We start from the raw sequence: 19,133 nt of genomic DNA, 5'->3' as shown, positions 1-19,133 counted from the left end.
AGTTTAACGTTCAAGTTGTGTTTTGAGCAAAGGAAAAAATGTAGCGCCTGTAACATTCTCCATATACAATTATCATCTAATGAATCTTAAAATCTTATTTATTCTGGTGTAGTAGTATCTTTATTTGTAATTGTTTGTATTCATGACATTTCAAGGTTTTGCATATAAATCACAAAACTCTACAGTTATGCAATGTTCTCATTTAGATTCAGATATACAAGCATACAGCAAAATCACGTATCTGAATATATAAACTTGCCTCCCTTTTCTGTAAGTCATCTTTCATTACTACGTTTCTGGATAGACAGGGACAGAGAGAGAGAGAGAGAGAGAGAGAGAGAGAGAGAGAGAGAGAGAGAGAGAGAGAGAGAGAGAGAGAGAGAGAGAGACAAAGAGAGAGAGCTAGCCAGAGAGAGACAGAGAGAGTGTAACCCTCACTATCACCAACCATGCACGTGATCCACACACATGCGAGATGGCACTCGTCTTTAGCAAGACCTCCAAATCTTGCAGACCTCACAAATTCCTCAATCACAAAATAACTACTCAACAATGCAACGTAATACCCTCTTCCTTTATTTCTTTATATATATATATTTTTGTACCTGATAATAAATAGAAGAACACCCACCGTTTCAAGGAACCCATCCTTAGAAGCTCTGCTCCATATGTAGCCCCTGCTACATAAATGGTGGCAAGCGGTGTGCCCACGTTAACCCGAAGAGACTGCCTGACTAAAACCGCCGCCCTCAGCCACGTCAAGCCACGCCTACCGAAGAACCAGCTCGCTCTGCTCCATCTAGCCCTGCTACGTCAATGGTGACAAGCGCTGTTCCCACGCCAACCTGAAGAAGACTACCTGAATAAAATCGTCACCCTCAGCCACGCCAAACCACGCCTACCATGTGGTCCTCCTACGCCTCTGAAGAAGAGACCCAATTAGAACCGTCGTCGCTTACCAGATCTGCTGTCCGCGACCAGCCACGGCTATCAGGTCTGCTGTCCGCCAACTGCACCCCTTGAACTCGCCGGTGTCCCCACACTAACCGAATTGGTGCAGAAAATCTAATGGCGTTCGATTTTAAACCACCTGGTGGCAGTTTGCTACCAATCCGAAGAGAATATGCAGTCTAAAGAGAGACCGCCGTATGAAGAAAAACAACGAATAAATTTGTCAAACCAGAGTAGTGATTCCCAGCATCTTCAATCATCTCAACACATCAAACTTCAATCAGATCACAAGATTCCATTCAGCTCCGTACACTTCCCAACGAGTAACGCATCAGAATTCAGTCAAATCACAAGGCTTCAAGCTAACCCAGCGCATCGACTTCTAGACTTCAAACAAGCGTTTTCATTCCCGACCCAGCGTCAGCAGCTTCCAAGCAGCACCACTCTTCAGCTTTCGTCATGTAAAGCACTTAAACAATTTTACACACACACTCCTAAAATATCCAGACTAATAGATGCCCTAAGAATAATTACACATACGCACCAGTAGGTAGATACACTAATAGGTATATACATATATATCAATAGAAATATACAAAAATATACAATCTACAAGTAAACTGAACAACCATCGAATAAACACACGAATCGATATTCAAAACAAGTGCATACACACATAAGAGAAACAATTATTAACTAATGCATTAAGTGGATTCCACATACCAAGACATAAAGTGATCACATAATTCATCACCAATTCTTCAAATTAATATAGCATCCAACAAAATCTACATTCATAAGATATAAAGCAAATAGTATGCAACAAATTCTCCAATCCACACAGATCTACCAAAAATAGAATAGTACAAATAAACACATACTACGAATAACAGATACATGATTCAATAATACCAAAAATACAAAATGAATAAATAAAACGACAAACAGTCCAATAAAATAAAGTTAAGATGTGTAGTTGTGAGGTTCTCAGGAGTGAAGAGAGGACGAGGGAGAGAAGGGGTGGCTATACTAGTAAGTGAAGAGATAGGTAAGTGTAATAGAGTGGAAGGAAGTTTCTCCAAGGTTAATGTGGATGAAGGTGAAACTGGGAGGGGAGATGTGGGTTTTTGTGAGTGCATATGGGCCTGGTAGTGAGAGGGGTGTAAAGGAAATGGAGGCTTTTTGGATGGATTTGAATGAGTGCATGGGGGAATCTGGGACAGGTGTCGGTGTGGTGGTGTTGGGAGACCTTGGTGCTGGGATTGGAGGTGAACCGACGGACGGAGTGGTTGGGGGATGTGGGGTTCCGGGAGGGAGTCGTGATGGAGAGTTGGTGGTGGAGATGTGTCTTAGGGGGGGGGGTGATGGTGGGTGCAATGTCTGGGAGGAGGGTCAAGCGTTAGTGCACATGGGAGAAGGTGGTGGATGGAAGGGTGGTAGATAGAGCTTTGATGGACTGTGTAGTGGTGGCCGGGAGTGTGGTGAGAGGAGTTGGGGATGTACATATTCTAAGGGGAGGAAGTGGGGGAATATCATATCGTTTTTTGGTGGAAGGTAAGTTGAGAGTGGAGGATAGATGGAAAGAGAGGAGGGACGGGTGTGGGGGTGCTTGAGGTGGGCTACTTGGGTGAGAGGGAGGGGAAGAAGGAGTACAAGAAGAAGCTGAGAGAGGAGTGGGAGGGAGTGAAAGACAGAGTGGAACTGGGAGTGGAGGAGTGGGGATAGTTCAGGGAGGGAATCGCAAGGTGTGGAGAGATGGTGTGTGGAACGGGGAGGACGGGAGGGAATGGAGGGAGGGGTGGTGAGTGGTGGGATGGGGAAGCAAAGAGGGTTGTGGAGGGGGAATGAGTTTTCACAGATTGGTTGCAGGATGGGACGGGAGAATCATATGAGAGGTGCGTGGAAGGGAGAGGAGGGGTGGGGCGTAGGATGGGGGATGCGGGGAGGAGAGCAGATGTGAGGTGGGGTGGGAGTGTGACGGGGGATTTTGAAAGTGATGGGGAGATGTTTTGGGAGGAAGGTGAGAGAGGAGAAAGGGGCGAGTCGGGTGGAGAGTGGGGTGGGGTGCCGATGGAGAGATGGTAGTGGAGGAGGTCGGTGGGAGGGGATGGGCGGAGCATTTTGGGGAGTTGCTGGATGTGGGGGTGGATGGGGAGGTTGCGGTGGGGAGCGCTGAGAAGGTGACTGTGATGGGTGAGGAAAGTGGAGGAGAGGTGAGGAGTGATGGAGGGCGGTAATGATAATCATGATAATAATAATGATAATCATGATAATAATAATGATAATCATGATAATAATAATGATAATAATAATGATAATCATGATAATAATAATGACATTCATGATAATCAGGATAATAATAATGATAATCATGATAATAATAATGATAATAATAATGATGATAATGATAATAATAATGATAATAATGCTAATAATGATAGTAACAATGATAATAATAATGATAATAATAATGATAATGATGATGATAATGATAATGATGATGACAACAATAACAATAACAACAATAACAATAACAACAATAACAATAATAATAACAATATCAACATAACAACAATAACAATAACAAAACAATGAAAAATAACAATAACAAAACAATAAAAATAATAACAAAACAATAACAACATAACAACAATAACAATAACAAAACAATGAAAAATAACAATAACAAAACAATAACAACAATAACAATAATAACAACAATAATATCAATAACAATAATAATAATAATAATAATAATAATAATAATAACAATGATGATGATGATGATGATGATGATGATGATGATGATGATGATGATGATGATGATGATGATGATGATGATGATGATGATATTGAAGAGGTAGTCATGTTATCATTTGAGGCTAAGTGCCGCCATTCTAGCTAGTTTTTTGATATCACACTCCAATTGGTTTGCCGAGGGATTTTCCATAAAAGTCTTTATCGTAAAAACCGTCTTAAATAGAAGTGAAAAATTAAGTTTGCAGAGTTAGTGATTAATGGAGCAAGTTTTACTCAAGGAATTCCAGTCCAATGAATTATGCTTAAACCAAATATTGGACTTCACAAGAATAATTTGGTCACAATTAAATTTTCGGCCAGAGGTGGATTTTTTTGTTTTTTGTTTTTTTTTTTTTTTTTTTTTTTTTTTTTTATGTACCAGTCTTTGAACATTTGCTCTAACGACTGCATATCAACTAGAATACCAGCTCTCAGGACTATCCATCCGAAACTATAAATGTCCTGCTTAAAGAGGTTTCCCGGCAGGAACAAGGGTTATTCTACACAAACTGTCACAGAATGGTTCAAACGACTTTCTGGTTCCTAGATAACATGACTTAGGCCGCTCTCACATGAGCGTTTCCGTACGCGCGTTCGGGTGCGCCGCGTTTTAACTTTCAATGGAGTTCAATGGGACCTTTCACACGACACGTTTTGCGGTCACATTGAACTCCATTGAAAGTTGAAACGCGGCGCACCCGAACGCGCGTACGGAAACGTTCGTGTGAAAGCGGCCTTACTGTGCTGGTATAGAGAACTTTCGAAGCTGAGAGGAGATAATAATCAAATAATGACAGAGTTTCTATAAGGGTCATAACACTATGTTTGACTGAAGGCTTACTAGTGAATAATTTACGTATGGTCGGCTGTGAACTTAAAACAGGCAATTGAATACCGAGAATACTGGGGTAACAGTGACACCTGAATCAACAGTTTTCCATTGGAACTTTAATGGAATAGGAATGATTGGACATAAGAATGTCAGGGTCCCACACTTCAATCAATCAATCAATCAATCAAATCAGCCATCAGTCCACTGCTAAACAAAGGCCTCCTTCACAGCATTCCATGATTCACACGACCGCGCCATCCTACTAACAAACCTAGCCTTAATTCTCTAAATAGCATAACATCACTATAAATCGAAGACATAAACCAGAAAATGCACCAATATTCAGTCTAGTTGTGAATTCTAGCATAATTTAATGAAGTAATTATGCAGACACAACAACGATGTAAGGGTTACAAAACGTTTACATAACGAAATAATTACCCAGGTTCAATCATTTATTTTACTTGAAGTTATGTTAGATCCGAGGACACGGACCCAATTGGTTATTTGCTGCTAAACAATAGGAAGTTTTGAGGCAATGTTACTGGAGGCATTGAGAGCAGCACAAAACATATGTACAAAACAATAAAATTACTTGAGAAAAAAAGGAATAAATCCCAAAGAAAATAATAGGTTGGCTCTTCTAGAATAGTCAATATGAGCATTGAGGGAATATCTCAGGATGATAATCAAAGTGGATAGTGGGTAGTCTGCAAAACCTTTAACATTTATTTCCATAAAAAATGGCAATGCTGGAGCCAAAACATACACAAAACTCAATAAATATACTAAATCTAAGTGAAATATTGCCCATCTAGAATTCTAGATAATACACATAACCCTAGCCTACGTATCTCCAAGACGGATCGAATAAACAATAAATTGAAGACATTCTCACCCACAGAAGAAGTCCACAGACGCGCTTTAAACTAATTAAACATCTATACTTATTGGCACAGACCTTTGTTCACACTAATGCTGAACCTCTCCTGTGGTCGACGGTAAAATGGGGTGGGGGGTGATGGTCGATGGTGCAGAGGTCGATGTTACAGTGTGGGAAAGTGTAGGATTCACTTTTTTATGCTATCGACCCATAAGGGGGTCATTAAGCCTGGTGTGAAGTTGTTCAGTCTACGTGATTCATCTTGGTCTTTGGATCACGTGTTGAACTCGTGATCGACAGCTATTTCCCTCCCGGAAGAGAGCTCAGAGCTCATATGACCGATCTATGGGTAATGCTATGACCTTACACTCACGCACACCCCCAACTCCCTACCCACGAGAGTTGGAGTAACGACTCGAAGCGCAGCGATACTGAAGTAATTTCAGCCCTGGGCAGGATTCGAACCAGGTACCGCCGATACCTCCGTGTGTTGGCATAGTGTGTGTTGCTCATTTGGGGAATTATGTGTTTCCCCCTCTTTGTAAAGGTCTCTTGCTGATTGTTGGATATTAATGAACGAGGCTATCGGAGCTTCTATCATTGTGGACAATCTTGCACCAATGTGACACGTTATATCTTATGTATTAGTCTAGTTAGATAAAGGTCTGCTTAGGAGTCATGTCCTTTGAAGAGGTTGGTGAAGGTAAGACAAAGGTATTGTTATTTTTTCACCTCTGGGTTTGGTGTAGTGTCATTGTTACTTGAATGGTTGAATTATAAAGTAGATGGTTGTTACATGGAGTCGTGACAATCGAGCATTCTAGTAGCATTGTATTATGAGGGGAGGTTTGAATTGGAAGGGTTGTCTCCTGCCATGAGGTGGCCGTGAGAGCAGCTATGAATGTATATGAGACCTTCATTGCTTTTAGATAATTTGTTGAGTGCTGTTTCCACTATCTTTGCACACGTGCTTAGTGTTGCAGATCGGAGGACTGGGTAGTAATCTCTTACATCTGTTACTATAGTCATGGAGTGCATTCAGGTTGTGGATTTACTACTTGCCATTCTACCAAATCAACCTTATGCCCCTCTCTTTCTTATTTCCCATCTATGTGCTATTTGATTTTTTTATTGTATATAGCAAAGGAAGCTATATAATACAATGAGCACCAATTACCAATTCGAATAAATTCTGGCAGGTGGCAGCGCTTTTTCTCCATGTTGCCTCGCCGATATGTTACACATGAGACAGGTGGAATGGGTTCGATGATCGTTATTATAATTCTAAACAGTGATGTCCATTGTATTATACAACTTCCTTTACTATATATGGAATAGATAAAAAATCCAATAGTACATAGATGGGAAATAGAGAGAGAGGCAGGTGGTAAAGTTGATTCGGTAGAATGGCTAGTAGTACATCACGACGTATGCCACACCCTAAACAGATTCCTTAGAGCGCAAAGACTACACTGGTCAACAACCAAAAGGCTTCCAAGACCAGAATAGTAATTTCCAACTAATTCTAGGTCACTGTTAATTAACGAATACCATGGTTAAAATTGTTAGCTCTACTTTTCAAGATACACCATGCGGCAACGCGTCTCTTATCTCACTCCCAGTCTCACTCCCCTTCAATATTGTTCCAGCAATCATAGAAGGTGGTTTGTATTGTGCATGTTTACCTTTTGAGGTGAAAGGTAGGTAATTTTTCTAAGTATGTGAGGCATTTTATATTAATTTTATTTTCCTACTGAATGATATAAATGCTTCTGATAAGCTGCCATGCTATGTATTGTAATGATAAATTTATGAATAAATTTTCTGTATATTTTCTAATTGTTGCTTTCGTCTTTCAGCTGCCTTGTACTTGTGTGAATAAGGCAGATAACTTCTGCTACATGTGTGGTGGGGTGACCTTTGTATCAGAAGCGCCATATAACTGCTATGGTTAGAAAGGAATATAACCTATATTTTGGGTGCAAGATTGGTGACCAGGATGAGACCTGAGCTCCTCACTTATGCTGCAACACTTGTGCTACTAACCTTCCCCAATGGTTGAAGAGAAAGAGAAAAGAAATGTCTTTAGCTGTGCCACTAATGTGGCAAGAGCCAACAGACCATACCAATAATTGTTACTTCTGCATGGTACCTGCAGTACAAAAAGGCTTGTCAAAGAAGAAAAAGGAGTCCATTGAATACCCAAATATTCCATCAGCTATTCACCTAGTTCCACATGGAAAGTCTACATGTTCCTAAAGCTCCAACTTCGGTATCCTTCAAGTCAGATGAGGAAAGTGGTGATGAGGAAGCAAAGAAGGATGACAGTGCCAGATTACAGTGACCCAAATTTTGATGAAGCACACTCCTCTAGGCCATATCTCATAATACAAGGGGAACTCTATGACCTTGTCAGGAATCTACAACTACCCAAGAATAAGGCAGAGCTGCTAGCCTCTCATCTTCAACAGTGGAATCTCCTAGCAGCAGATGCGAAAATTTCAAAATTGTGTGACCATCAGCAGCAATTCAATTTTCATAATGGAAGGAGATTTAGTGGCCTGCAACAATAATAATGGTCCAATGGAAGCATTTGGCATCAAATACAAACCCAGACACCAGAGGCTGTTCATTGATTCATCACAAATGGGTCTAAAAGGTGTCTTGCTGCATTACTACAATAGTAAACCATCAGTTCCTGTGGGCTATGCACTATATATGAAAAAAAGAAACTTATGAGAATATAATACATATGCTGCAATACATAAAATATGATGAACAACAACAGCACCTCTGTGGTGACTTAAAGGTTGTGGTGGGCTTGCAGGACAGATACACCAAGTAATGCTGCTTTCTCTGTGAATGGGATAGCCATACAAGAGATTCACATTATATCAGGACAGACTGGTCACCTTGTCAATCATCAGAGCCTGGGACGAAAAATGTTCAGCATCCTGTTCTCACTGAACAAAAAAAAAAATTTTTTGCTATCACCATTACACATAAAACGGGCTCATGAAAAACTTTGTAAAAGCTAAGGACAAATCTGGTTAGGGATTCAAATATCTAACATTAAAACTCCTCTCACTGAGCAACACTAAGATAAAAAAGGGAATTTTTATTGATCCTCAGATTCAAGAGCTTCTTAAAGATGGTGACTTTGAATCAGCCCTTCTTTTTGGTAAAGGGATTTCTCGGAAACAGAGGGGAAAGAAACTATGAAGAATTGGTGGACAACCTAATTAAGGCTTACAAGAACCTGGGATTTAAAATGTTACTTAAAAATCCACTTTTTGGACTCACATTTAGACTTTTTCCATGAAACTGTGGGGCAGTTAATGATGGGCATGGTGAAAGGTTTCACCAAGCTATTTCAACCATGGAAAAGTAGTACCAGGGTAAATGGAGCACAACAATACTTGCAGACTATTGCTGGATATTGGCAAGACCTTCAGCCCACTATAAGTGTCAAGCAAAAAGGCAGAGTAGATATGGATTAGGGGTTAAAACATGATAACACATACTGTTCCCTGGCCAGGTCACTAAGAGGGGTCAATGTTTGAGACACCTTTTCTACCCTTTTTCAGCCCTTGGGCTCTCCCATAGGTCTCTAGCAGGAAATATTGGAATGTTGTCTGTGTTGTGATTCACAATGGTCTTGGATCACATGTTGGACTTGTGATCTACAATTATTACCCTCCTAGATAAAAGCTCAGAGCTCATATATGTACACATACACACACACCCAATTACTTTTCCATCAGAGTTGGAGTGCTGGCTCAGAGTGCAATGAGTTTTCAGTCCTGGGCTGGACTCAAACTCAGATCACTGAATTTGTCCCTCTATACCACCAGCTTATAGCTGTACACTGGGAGCAGTACCCAATTATCCTTATATCAATTCATTGCCCCTGTTCTCTCTTGCAGAAGACCTGCAGCCTTCAGGTAACTGACAACAGCCTCTGAGCAGGTCCACAAATCACTCAGTGAAAACATATTAAGTTGCTGTCTTGGAATATCTATTTTGGGGCTTTGTATTATGAAGAATTGTGTGTCTTCTGTATGGTGGTTGAATCTAGGGCAGTTTGATGCTTTGGCCAGGCCTATTCTGTGTTGGTAGTATTTTAATGCTGGTGTCCTAACTGCTTCTGACCCAGGGCAGTGGGCGAGATGCAGGGATGATCCATCATCCAGAAGGTGCCAAGATAAGAGGGAGGGAAGAGGGTGAAGGGGAATGGAGTGTGATAGGGATGGAATGGATGGGAGTGGTTTTTATGCCTTTGTTTTTTGGCCACCTCCCTTATAAGGGGGAAAAAAGCCTTTGGTATATGTATGTATATGTATGTCCTGAGTGCAATCATGTCACTATAGTTCTTACTAGTTATGAGAGTTCTTTTCTGTTGTTTATGTCCGAGGGCTGCTGGTGGAGTACTAAGTTTGGTTGTCTGTCTTGAAGGGCTTGTTTAGTGGTCCGAGTGTGTAGGCTATGTGCTTTTGTGTGGAAGTTGTGTGTGATACAGGTGATAGGTTGTTATAGATGTAGTATGCTTCTGGTATTTTTTTAGCACCTTGTTATCAGCTCTCCTTAAATGAAAAAATGGAGGAAACAAGTTAAAATTAACAGAGATATTGAATCCAAACCTGGGACTGTCAACTCTTCATGGCTACACAACCAGGTGAGGATATTGACAGGTTTATAACATAAACAGCAGAAAAATGACTTTTTCTGACATCCATATTGAAGGTACCCATCTTTAGTCAAAGTCAACCAATCTGGCCGCATCAACTGGTTCAAACTGTAAGTCACTCAGTGGAGATTTTGTAATGCTGTCTGAAATGAATTGAGTATAGAACAGTGTTGTATTAAACATTCTGTCTTCTATGCAGTGGTTATACCTTAGGCAAATGGTGTCTGTTGCCCAGCTAATTCTCTGTTAGTACTATTCTAATGTAGGGTGATGACTTAATCATGATGATGATGAGGAAGATGATGATATGGTTTAATGTCACAAACTCCTCCCTATCAGAAGGTTAAGATGGTGCCCCTCACAGAGGACTTTGCTTTAAAGAACCATGCCTTTGATTCAATTTTGCTGGGGGCAAAATTTAAACCACCAACCCCTCAACCTTCACAGCAAGTAATGACACCCTAACTTGCTCGGCCAGTGAGCACGTGCATGTAAATACAATTTTTGCTTGCTGGAATTAATTCTTTACTGGTTTGTTTAAATATTGCAATAAGTGATTCTGCTGTCCAAACTCTGTGCTTGCTATTAGGCCTATTCCAAGTACTTTAAATTCAGTTTACCTGAGTCCTTTGTCAAGACTTTAATGTGAGGAATGAAGGTCATATGCATATCAAATGTGATCCCAAATATTCTAGAGCTCTCATCCATTGAAAGAGGTTGACCACTTAATCTGACCATTGAATCCTTTTTAGATTTGTGGAATGAAAACAAAGAGGATAGCATCATCCTATTTTGTGTTAAGCAAAATTCTAGTTCACTGAAATAAATTTGCGAGTTTTTGGTTACTATTTTGAATCAATCCCATACTGGGACTGTATAGTTATATGCAGTTAATAATAAATGGATTTTATTAACATCCCTATGGACCAGTCATACAACATTCTATTATGTTCTGAGACAAATTTCCACTTTTAGAGGATTACCAAGCTACTTTTTAACGTTTGGTATCCCTTGTTTTTGTTGTCTTTAAATATCCTCTGTACTACGACTCTCCTGGGACACCTACTCACATTTCTTCATGCTCCCATGATACCATATTTCCAGGTGTCGTAAAAGGCAACTAAATGGGCAATATGAGGGAACTGGGAATCTGCTATATTATTCTCCCTCGATAGAGGCAAGGCACAAATCAGCCAACCATCTTACAAGTGGGAAAATTACATTGGTACAGGTAGGCTACCCCCTTTATAAGTGGAAATCTTTTGGTATATAGATATATATCTTATTGTTTCATCCATGATAACCAGCTTCTCTTTGGGGACATCACATTGAAGAGGTGGAGTCACAGATGTAGAGATTTAAGGAAGGTAGTAGACAGTAGAGACAGTAATGGTTATAGGTGATCAACATTCTTCTTTTGAGTGGAGACTTGTTTCCAATCATAAAAGAATGCTTTGTGATTCTGGTTCGTAGGGATGTCATTAGTCCCTAGAATTAGACTGCCTATACAAAACTTATGCAGTCATCATCACATAGGTAGGGGGAGTTGCACACATTCTGTACCAGTCATAAATTGTAATCATTCAACAGTCTATGTAGAACTTAAAGATGAACTTGGATTTTGCAAATCTCCCCCACCCCTTGAACCAGTCATAAATTGTGTAGTCATTCAACAGTCTATCTATAACTAGGCCAAGACAAACTTGGATATGTCAGTCTGCACCCCCTTTCCATCTAATCAGCTGTTGCCTTGCGAGTTGAATGGCTAGAAATGCAACAGGAGCATCTTTACTCTTTTCATTCCTATCACACACATCCTACTCACTCTTACCTGCTTAAACCATGTGAATACTGCAGATCTCTTTCCTAGCAATACAACTTTCATCTTTAGATCACCCCTCTTATTGAATAAGTTGTTGCCTTCATCTAATTGTTCTTCTCCAACTTTGTCACTCGCATCCATTTTTGCTTATATGGCAAGGAGAATCAAATATTAAAATTCAGGGAGCTATTGATATTTATTGTGTATAACCTGTACATATAGGGGACTGATTGGCACATGGCCTCTGAGGCACAAGGTCAGGCATCCTCGCCGCACAAAGGATATGGCACCGCCGGAGCCGCCAGTGTTGTGCCAAGCTCGTCAGGATGGCCTACGCTTGCACTGGACAAAGAAGTGACAGAATATGGACACGAAGTATTTAGCTAAGGGAGGAAACCAATGCAGGTAGCTAGGGTAAAAATGAATGTGTAGGCCATACATGATATACTGGCTATGGAAAATGAATGGATTATGAATATGGCTCAGGAAAACATGTTTTATTGGCCATAGAGACATGAAATATTGGCTAAGAAAATGAATGTACTATGGACATGACTATAGGAAATGAGTGCTTTTACAGACCACACAAACATGAAATATTAGCTTCATATAGAAAAGAAAGCAGTAAGGATATACCTTAGGAAAAGAAGTGTAAAAATGGTTAAGTTAATGAAGACAATTTATGGTACATGGATATGAAAGATTTAAGACATATTGAGTAAATCTGTAACAAATTACGCAGCCTCCTCAGAGGTAGAAGCATGTCAAAGGTTGAGTAAGGAGACCTTTGGCCAAGGTACAAGAAAATGCCTTATAAGGAAGATCAACCAAACAAGAATATAGTAAATGCAAGTAAGGGCATTCTGATTCAAAACATTAGTTTTATAATATAAATGCCATATAGGAATATTGGGCTTAAATTTCAGCTAAGAAAAATGCAATGAAGCTTTTCAAAGGAAAGAATCTGAAGACGGGTGTTTGCTGTAAAACAAAACATGATAATATTTAGTTTTGGTATCATCAGGTAAGGACAAATAAATGCTTTCAGAGCATAAAAATATGAAATTATCATCTAGGAAAGTAAATTTGTTATTAATATCTACAAAATGCACTTAATCATAACACAAGACTATCAGTATTTTTTTCTCATACAAAGGAGAGATGTCACTTCCGATCTCTACAATTGAGAATGGCACAGGAATTGGACGATCTGGAACGGGTCAACCACTGTACTAGAGAGAGACAGAAATCACGTGAGCTGGAGGGTGGTGGGGAACACGAAGCATGGACAAGGAAGCTGGGGCACAGCTAAAGAGAAATACTAAGACAAGGCATGAGGAAGTGAAATACTTGCAAATGGAAAATTATTGAGAAGAAAATGAGGACTAAGAGGACAAAGGAAATGTAGAAGATGAGAGATTTTAAAACATATTGCCAAAGGGGGAAAAGTACAAAATAACAATCTAGACTGGACACGGGAAGCAGAACCACAGCATGGCAGGGTAAGGCAGGAAAGGGTAGTGTGTGAAGAGAAGGCAAAGAATGAACTGTCAGTAATGCAGGGTTACTCAACACATATCAACTAAAGGACACATTTTCATCAAGAAAATCCGAATAAAAAAAAAATTACAATACCTAAAAAGGCCCCAGGATAACCTCAAAATTACATACAAAATTACAAAACATACAAAATGTACACTTTACACGTTATACACATTTTGACAACACATCAATGGTGTGCACGAGTGCAGGTCCAGGCTGGAAGGGTACAGCTTGCTAGCCTAGACAGCATACTCTGTGCAAAAATCTTTGGAAAGTACTGTCAAGTCAGGATCAATTGGGGAAAAATGATGGTAAACCATAGTTAAGAGCGTCAGTGCCAAACACAGGTGTTGTGTTCCAGCAACAAAGTACTACTGCCGGCAAGTAAGGACCAAACAACCAAAAAGGCTTTACTATATTGACTTAAAATGGGGCATAGAATGTTCATGTTCAAAGGAACATGCAGCACCCAAACCCGCTTATTTCTGGACCATACCTGGCACTGCTACCGGTGCCAGGCTCTTTCACTGGTGCGAGGCACTCCCGCTAATGCTGAGCACAGCCACTGGTGCTGTGTACTTTCGTTGGAGCTGGATACGGCCCCACATACAAGGTACTCCCCTTACAGACACTGGGCATCCCAACTAGTATCAGACATTCCAACCAACATTTAATAAATTACATGCACCAGGAACTTCCATCAATGCTAGGCACTCCCACTGACACCAGCAAATTGCCAGGAACTCTTTGAACAGTACCTCTCACTGGATACTGTAACAAGTGCCTAACACAGTGTCCATGCATGCCCTTCTAAGGGTCTGTGACCCTTGGGGCATCAGGGTATAAGAGGGGAAATTCCAACTAGTACCAAGGCAACGAGACAAATGTGCCTGCCCCAATAAGCGAGCTGCCCACCTCTTGGCCTGGCTCCACCCCTCTGAACAGCACCAGTGAGGCTTTCAAACAGCAGCAGCAGCAGCAGGAGGGTGATGACAGCACTACCATTCCAGCACAGGGCACAATATAGCATGGGCATGGGAGTATGGCATGATGTCAAAATGGGGCACAGTACAGGATGAGGCCAGCCTAAGGGACACAGCATGATGCTATTACAAGGGCATGGCATGACACCAGCATATGGAGCATAGCAGAATGCTATGACAGGGGCTAAGCATGACGCCAGTGTGGGGCATGGCAGGGCGCCCTGAAAGACTCAATGACTGACAGCTGGCGAGGAACACGCATCGCTCGATGCTGCCTTGGTAAGCACCATCTTGGGAATCCTCGCAATCACTCCATTCACACCTTCAACATTTCATATCTTAGCCTATAACTAATTCATAGTACTTTACAATAACAGCAAAACAAAGTTAGAAATATACATTTATATGGAAAGATAGAATAAGGTGACTTTATAAGCCAGAGGTGACTCCACTCAGTTTTACTGGCGAACATTAACACATTGTCTGGTCCTCTCAAGCACTGCTGTTTGGCCAATTACCACTTCCAACAGCAGAAGGAGCAGGACCTATAAAAGCTATTTCTTAAATGAGCACCACAGTATCTTGAAATATGCCTCCATGCCTTAATACTGGTAAGTTGATTTTTGAATTAAACTAACCAGCAGGTTTCTTTACAAATCCCGCAAGACATTAATAACGAATACTCTTTCACTGATATTTTTCAAGATATAAAACTATGGCTAGGATCATCATTGCCTAGTGCTTAGCTGAGTACTATCTGCACGTTTTGGAGGGGGGGGTGGGGGCTTCTTTTTGCCAGGCAGTGTTTGTGAAACTCGGTGTTCCTCTTGGGCAATGGGTGGGCGAATCACAGCAATGGTGTGGTGGGCAGGACGGGGGGGAGGGGCTACGGCACCTCCCTCTTCCATCCCCCCTACATCACCACCACTATAGGGAGGGCTGCCATGGGGGGACAGATTCTCATACAAGCTCCCATAATGTTCCTGAATCCATGCACCTACATTTCGCTCAGCTTCAGTGGGAGGGAGGGGATCTCTAAAGCCTAGCACTTCATGTGGCATCTTGTCAAAGTCTTTACACTTCTGCGCAACTTGCCACTTCTTCTGCATAACACGTTGCAAATTAGTAAGGAAGGATCTAGGTGGTGTAACTTTGCTACCTGGTGTGTCTAAACGTTTTGGGATACTCAATTTAGTGGAGTCTGACCGTCTAGGAGGCAAAGGCTTTGGGGCACTTGGGGACAAGGGTGGTGTGGTAATTTCTTGAACATCATCAACAAATGTTATTCTCTTAACTTTCTTCTGTGGACTTTTCTGTGGACGTGCATAGGTGGGGTCTGCCGAAACAGGTGGTGATGCCGATGCTGGTGGTGGTGGTGGCGGCGGCGGCGGAGACGGATACTGGCCTTCTCCCCGCCACTGGCTACCAGCACCTACTTGAGTAGCTGCTGCTGTTTGTGCTCTTAATTCTGCCAAGTAAGGTGGTGCTGAATAAATGGCAGTCTCGATGGCTTCACGTGAAGGTTTGGGTGCAACGGCCGGAGGAACAACACTCTGATACACTGGAGATGTAGACCCCCGAGAGGCAGCTACAGCAGCTTTGTAGTTACTTGGCTTTGGTGTAGTGGGTGGTGGAGGTGGTAATTTTTGAGTAGGGCTCGCTGGGTGTGTTGGTATGTTGAGTGGAGGTGGTGGCGGTGGCAAGGAGGTGATACTTGCTGTCATCAAGTCTTCTGGTGCTGTGGGGGGCAAAGAAGCTTCATCTGGTGGTGGAGGTAAAGAATTTAAACTAAGCGTGGACGCAAGCAACTCAGGTGGAGGAGGTGGCAATGACTCTGTATCACTGTCACCCATTAACTCTGGTGGAGGTGGAGGAAGAGGCAAACTGTCCATCTCCTCTTCCTGAGGAGGCTGACTTGAACTACTGGCCATACTACTTCTTGACTGAGTGACTGAATTACGTCTTCGTAAAGTGTTGACTTCCTCTGTTAAAGATCTACGCACTGACTGTCGTAATGTGCCTCGCATTACTCCTGCATCTGTTATTTCCTCCCCTTCAACTTCCTTCACTAAGAGTCTGGTCGTAGTTGTTAAGGGCAGTTTTGGGTTGCTCGAGGGCTTTCTCTTGATGGTTCCTTGAGGAAAGTCCGCTTCAAACCCATGTTCACAGGTTGGAGTACTAGCTGACGACCTTTCACTGAGGCAACCACTTGAACTACTTGAAGAACCACTTTTAAGGCTATCCTGTCGCCACATGCTGGGCCTACACAGTGTATTGACAGGCGTGTCCTGTGAGGAGGATCCTGTTGACGAGTGTGCATCATCCCCATCATCGCCATCAGCAATACTTGTGCCAATGCTTGGAGCCAAACAAGAGTCCACAGACCGAGACTCTGAGGAAGGTGTGGTGGCCTGTGATGCCCCTCTGGAGGAAGTACTGACTCCTGTCATGGAGGCTACACTGAAGGACCGAGAAGACGCTAGCATGTCGATGTCCTCCTGTGCTAAGTCCTCCACCAGAGACTTGTAGTTGTCAATTAGCTGCTTTCCGCTCTAAAAATGAATAAAAGTGATAAGTTGTACATAAAATATCATTCTGCAAATATTCAATATGCTTTCCTCACAAACACTGGAATGTTTCATTTCAAAAATTAAAATGTCAATAAAAATACAGTAACAGTTATTTACTGAACCCAAAATGGTTATTGCCCAGTTCCCCTAAAACTAGCAAACATTTAAGACTAATGTCATATATCAAATATCATAATATCTGTACTTCAAAAGCTTTCAGAGGTTTTTGCCTGATATTTACTTTTTCACTTTATTACCTGAACAATCTACAATCCCTTTTTGTCAATTGAGAGATTGAGATTGTAGAATGAGAGAAACAAGTAAGTGCCTTGGTGGATTAAAAAATCTAATGTAAAATAGACATTTGGGAATTGATGCTATGAGAAGATTGTCTGAGGGGATAATTGTCCTGACAGCACTCCATGGGGGAGGGATATGGAACATAAGAGAGGAAGGGTTTAAATGTGATTGAGATGATATGTCTGAGAAGTATGGTAGGAACATAAGAGGAAAGAGGAAGAGTTTAACTGTTTGAGATGACATATCTGTGAAGTACGGTAGGGGTTACTAGGCTGGATAGAGTGAGAAATGAGATGCAGAGGAGAGCAGGGGTGGAAAGGGAGTTGGGAGATAGGGATGATGAAAGAGTATTAGGATGGTTTGGACACATGGCAAGAATGAGTGAAGAAAGATTAGTAAAAGAGGTGTGGAAGGCAGAAGTGGAAGGAGTGAACATGAAGGGGCAACTAAGGATGAGATGGATGGATGGGGTAAAAATGGCATTGGGAAAGAGGGGAATGTCTGTTGAGGAAGGAAGGGAGAGGACAGAAGATAGGGGTGAGTGGAGAATGGTTGTACATGGATGATGCTGTGATGCATAGGAGTGAGTGGGGGATGGGGGGAGTATGTGTGAATGATGTTTTGACACAGCACAAAGGGATTTCTCCCTGACTTCTCTTTTTCTCCATGAGGAGATGGAGAGGGGGGTGCTGATTAAATGAAGTGGCCTTGCTATGGATGTGCTGTGTTTTGCTACACTGCTTCTGACCCAGAGCATTGGGAGAGATGCAGGGATGACCCGTCATCCAGGAGGGAGTGGAATATGTGGGGATGGAATGGGTAGGAGTGGATTTTATGCCTTTGTTTTTGGCTACCTGCCTTGTAATTGGGAAAAAGCTGTTGGTATATGCATGTATGTGATGTGGTGATGTGGTTTAACATCACAAACTCCCCCCTATCGGAAGGCTAGGACGATGCCCCTCACAGAGGGCTTTGTAGCGTGGAATTTAATGAACCATGCCCTTAGTTCAACTTCGCCGGTGGTAGGGTTCGAACCGCCATCCCCTCGACCTTTGCCGCAAGTAACGACGCTCTAACCGGCTCAGCCAGCGAGCTTCCCATGTACATGTGTAAAAAGGATCCACCCACCTTTGCAATACGCATTCCCATCACCCATCTTGCAAGAGTCTGAGAGTCCTCTGCACAGAGATATTTGATGTATTTGCTGCTCTTTGTCTGCAAATGGGGAGGCTTGATGGCAAAACACCAGTCTGTTGGAGCTTTGTACTTCTTCTTCCATCCAACACCGTAATATACCTGATTTTACGGAGTGACAGGTTACATTGTGATATCAAAATAATCTTAATGAAAATATACTATCATAAAAAAATTGTAACAAACTAGGGTTCAATAGAACAGATTGTGCTAAAACATGTGTATCCACAAGGTAATTCATAAACTGTGAACATTTTATACTTTTTTTCTGGCTATGCATGAATGTAACAACCAGCAATCTAACACAGGACCTACTCACCTGATTGATTTCCAGAGTAGCAAGGCAAAGAAGATCTTTTGATGATCTCGAGGATTTCCCTTTAGGACAGTAATACAAGCCAGAAGCTCTTAAAACAAAATAAAACTTTTTCCAAACTTTCTTTCCTTCTGATTTTAGGAAAAGTGGACCCTCAACTTCAGGAACACCTACACCAGAGCTTGAGAAAAATTCCTGGAAGCAAATTATAACTCTTTCAGAGACTGTGTCATATATATCCTTAAATGAAAATG

The 19,133-nt window shown here is 41.6% G+C and overlaps 1 protein-coding gene across 2 annotated transcripts in view; it reads right to left on the bottom strand.

Annotated features, from left to right (window-relative positions):
* Nucleotides 1–12,151: 12,151 nt before the first annotated feature.
* The window catches only part of pico (ras-associated and pleckstrin homology domains-containing protein pico), a 40,825-nt gene continuing 33,843 nt past the window's right edge, over nucleotides 12,152–19,133 (bottom strand). For both annotated transcript variants that reach the window (XM_076211020.1, XM_076211021.1), the window contains 3 exons: nucleotides 18,883–19,074; nucleotides 18,498–18,665; nucleotides 12,152–17,051 (listed from right to left, as the gene is read on the bottom strand). In XM_076211020.1, the coding sequence (XP_076067135.1) occupies nucleotides 15,228–17,051; nucleotides 18,498–18,665; nucleotides 18,883–19,074 (2,184 nt within the window). In that variant the 3' untranslated portion in view covers nucleotides 12,152–15,227. The remainder of the gene's footprint in view (nucleotides 17,052–18,497; nucleotides 18,666–18,882; nucleotides 19,075–19,133) is intronic.

This window comes from Oratosquilla oratoria, chromosome 28 (genome assembly GCF_046742065.1).
Source record: "Oratosquilla oratoria isolate Oo_2021 chromosome 28, ASM4674206v1, whole genome shotgun sequence".
Lineage (NCBI taxonomy): Eukaryota > Metazoa > Arthropoda > Malacostraca > Stomatopoda > Squillidae > Oratosquilla > Oratosquilla oratoria.
The sequence above is the reverse complement of the archived record's forward strand: the minus strand, read 5'-3'. Positions and strand labels throughout refer to the sequence as shown.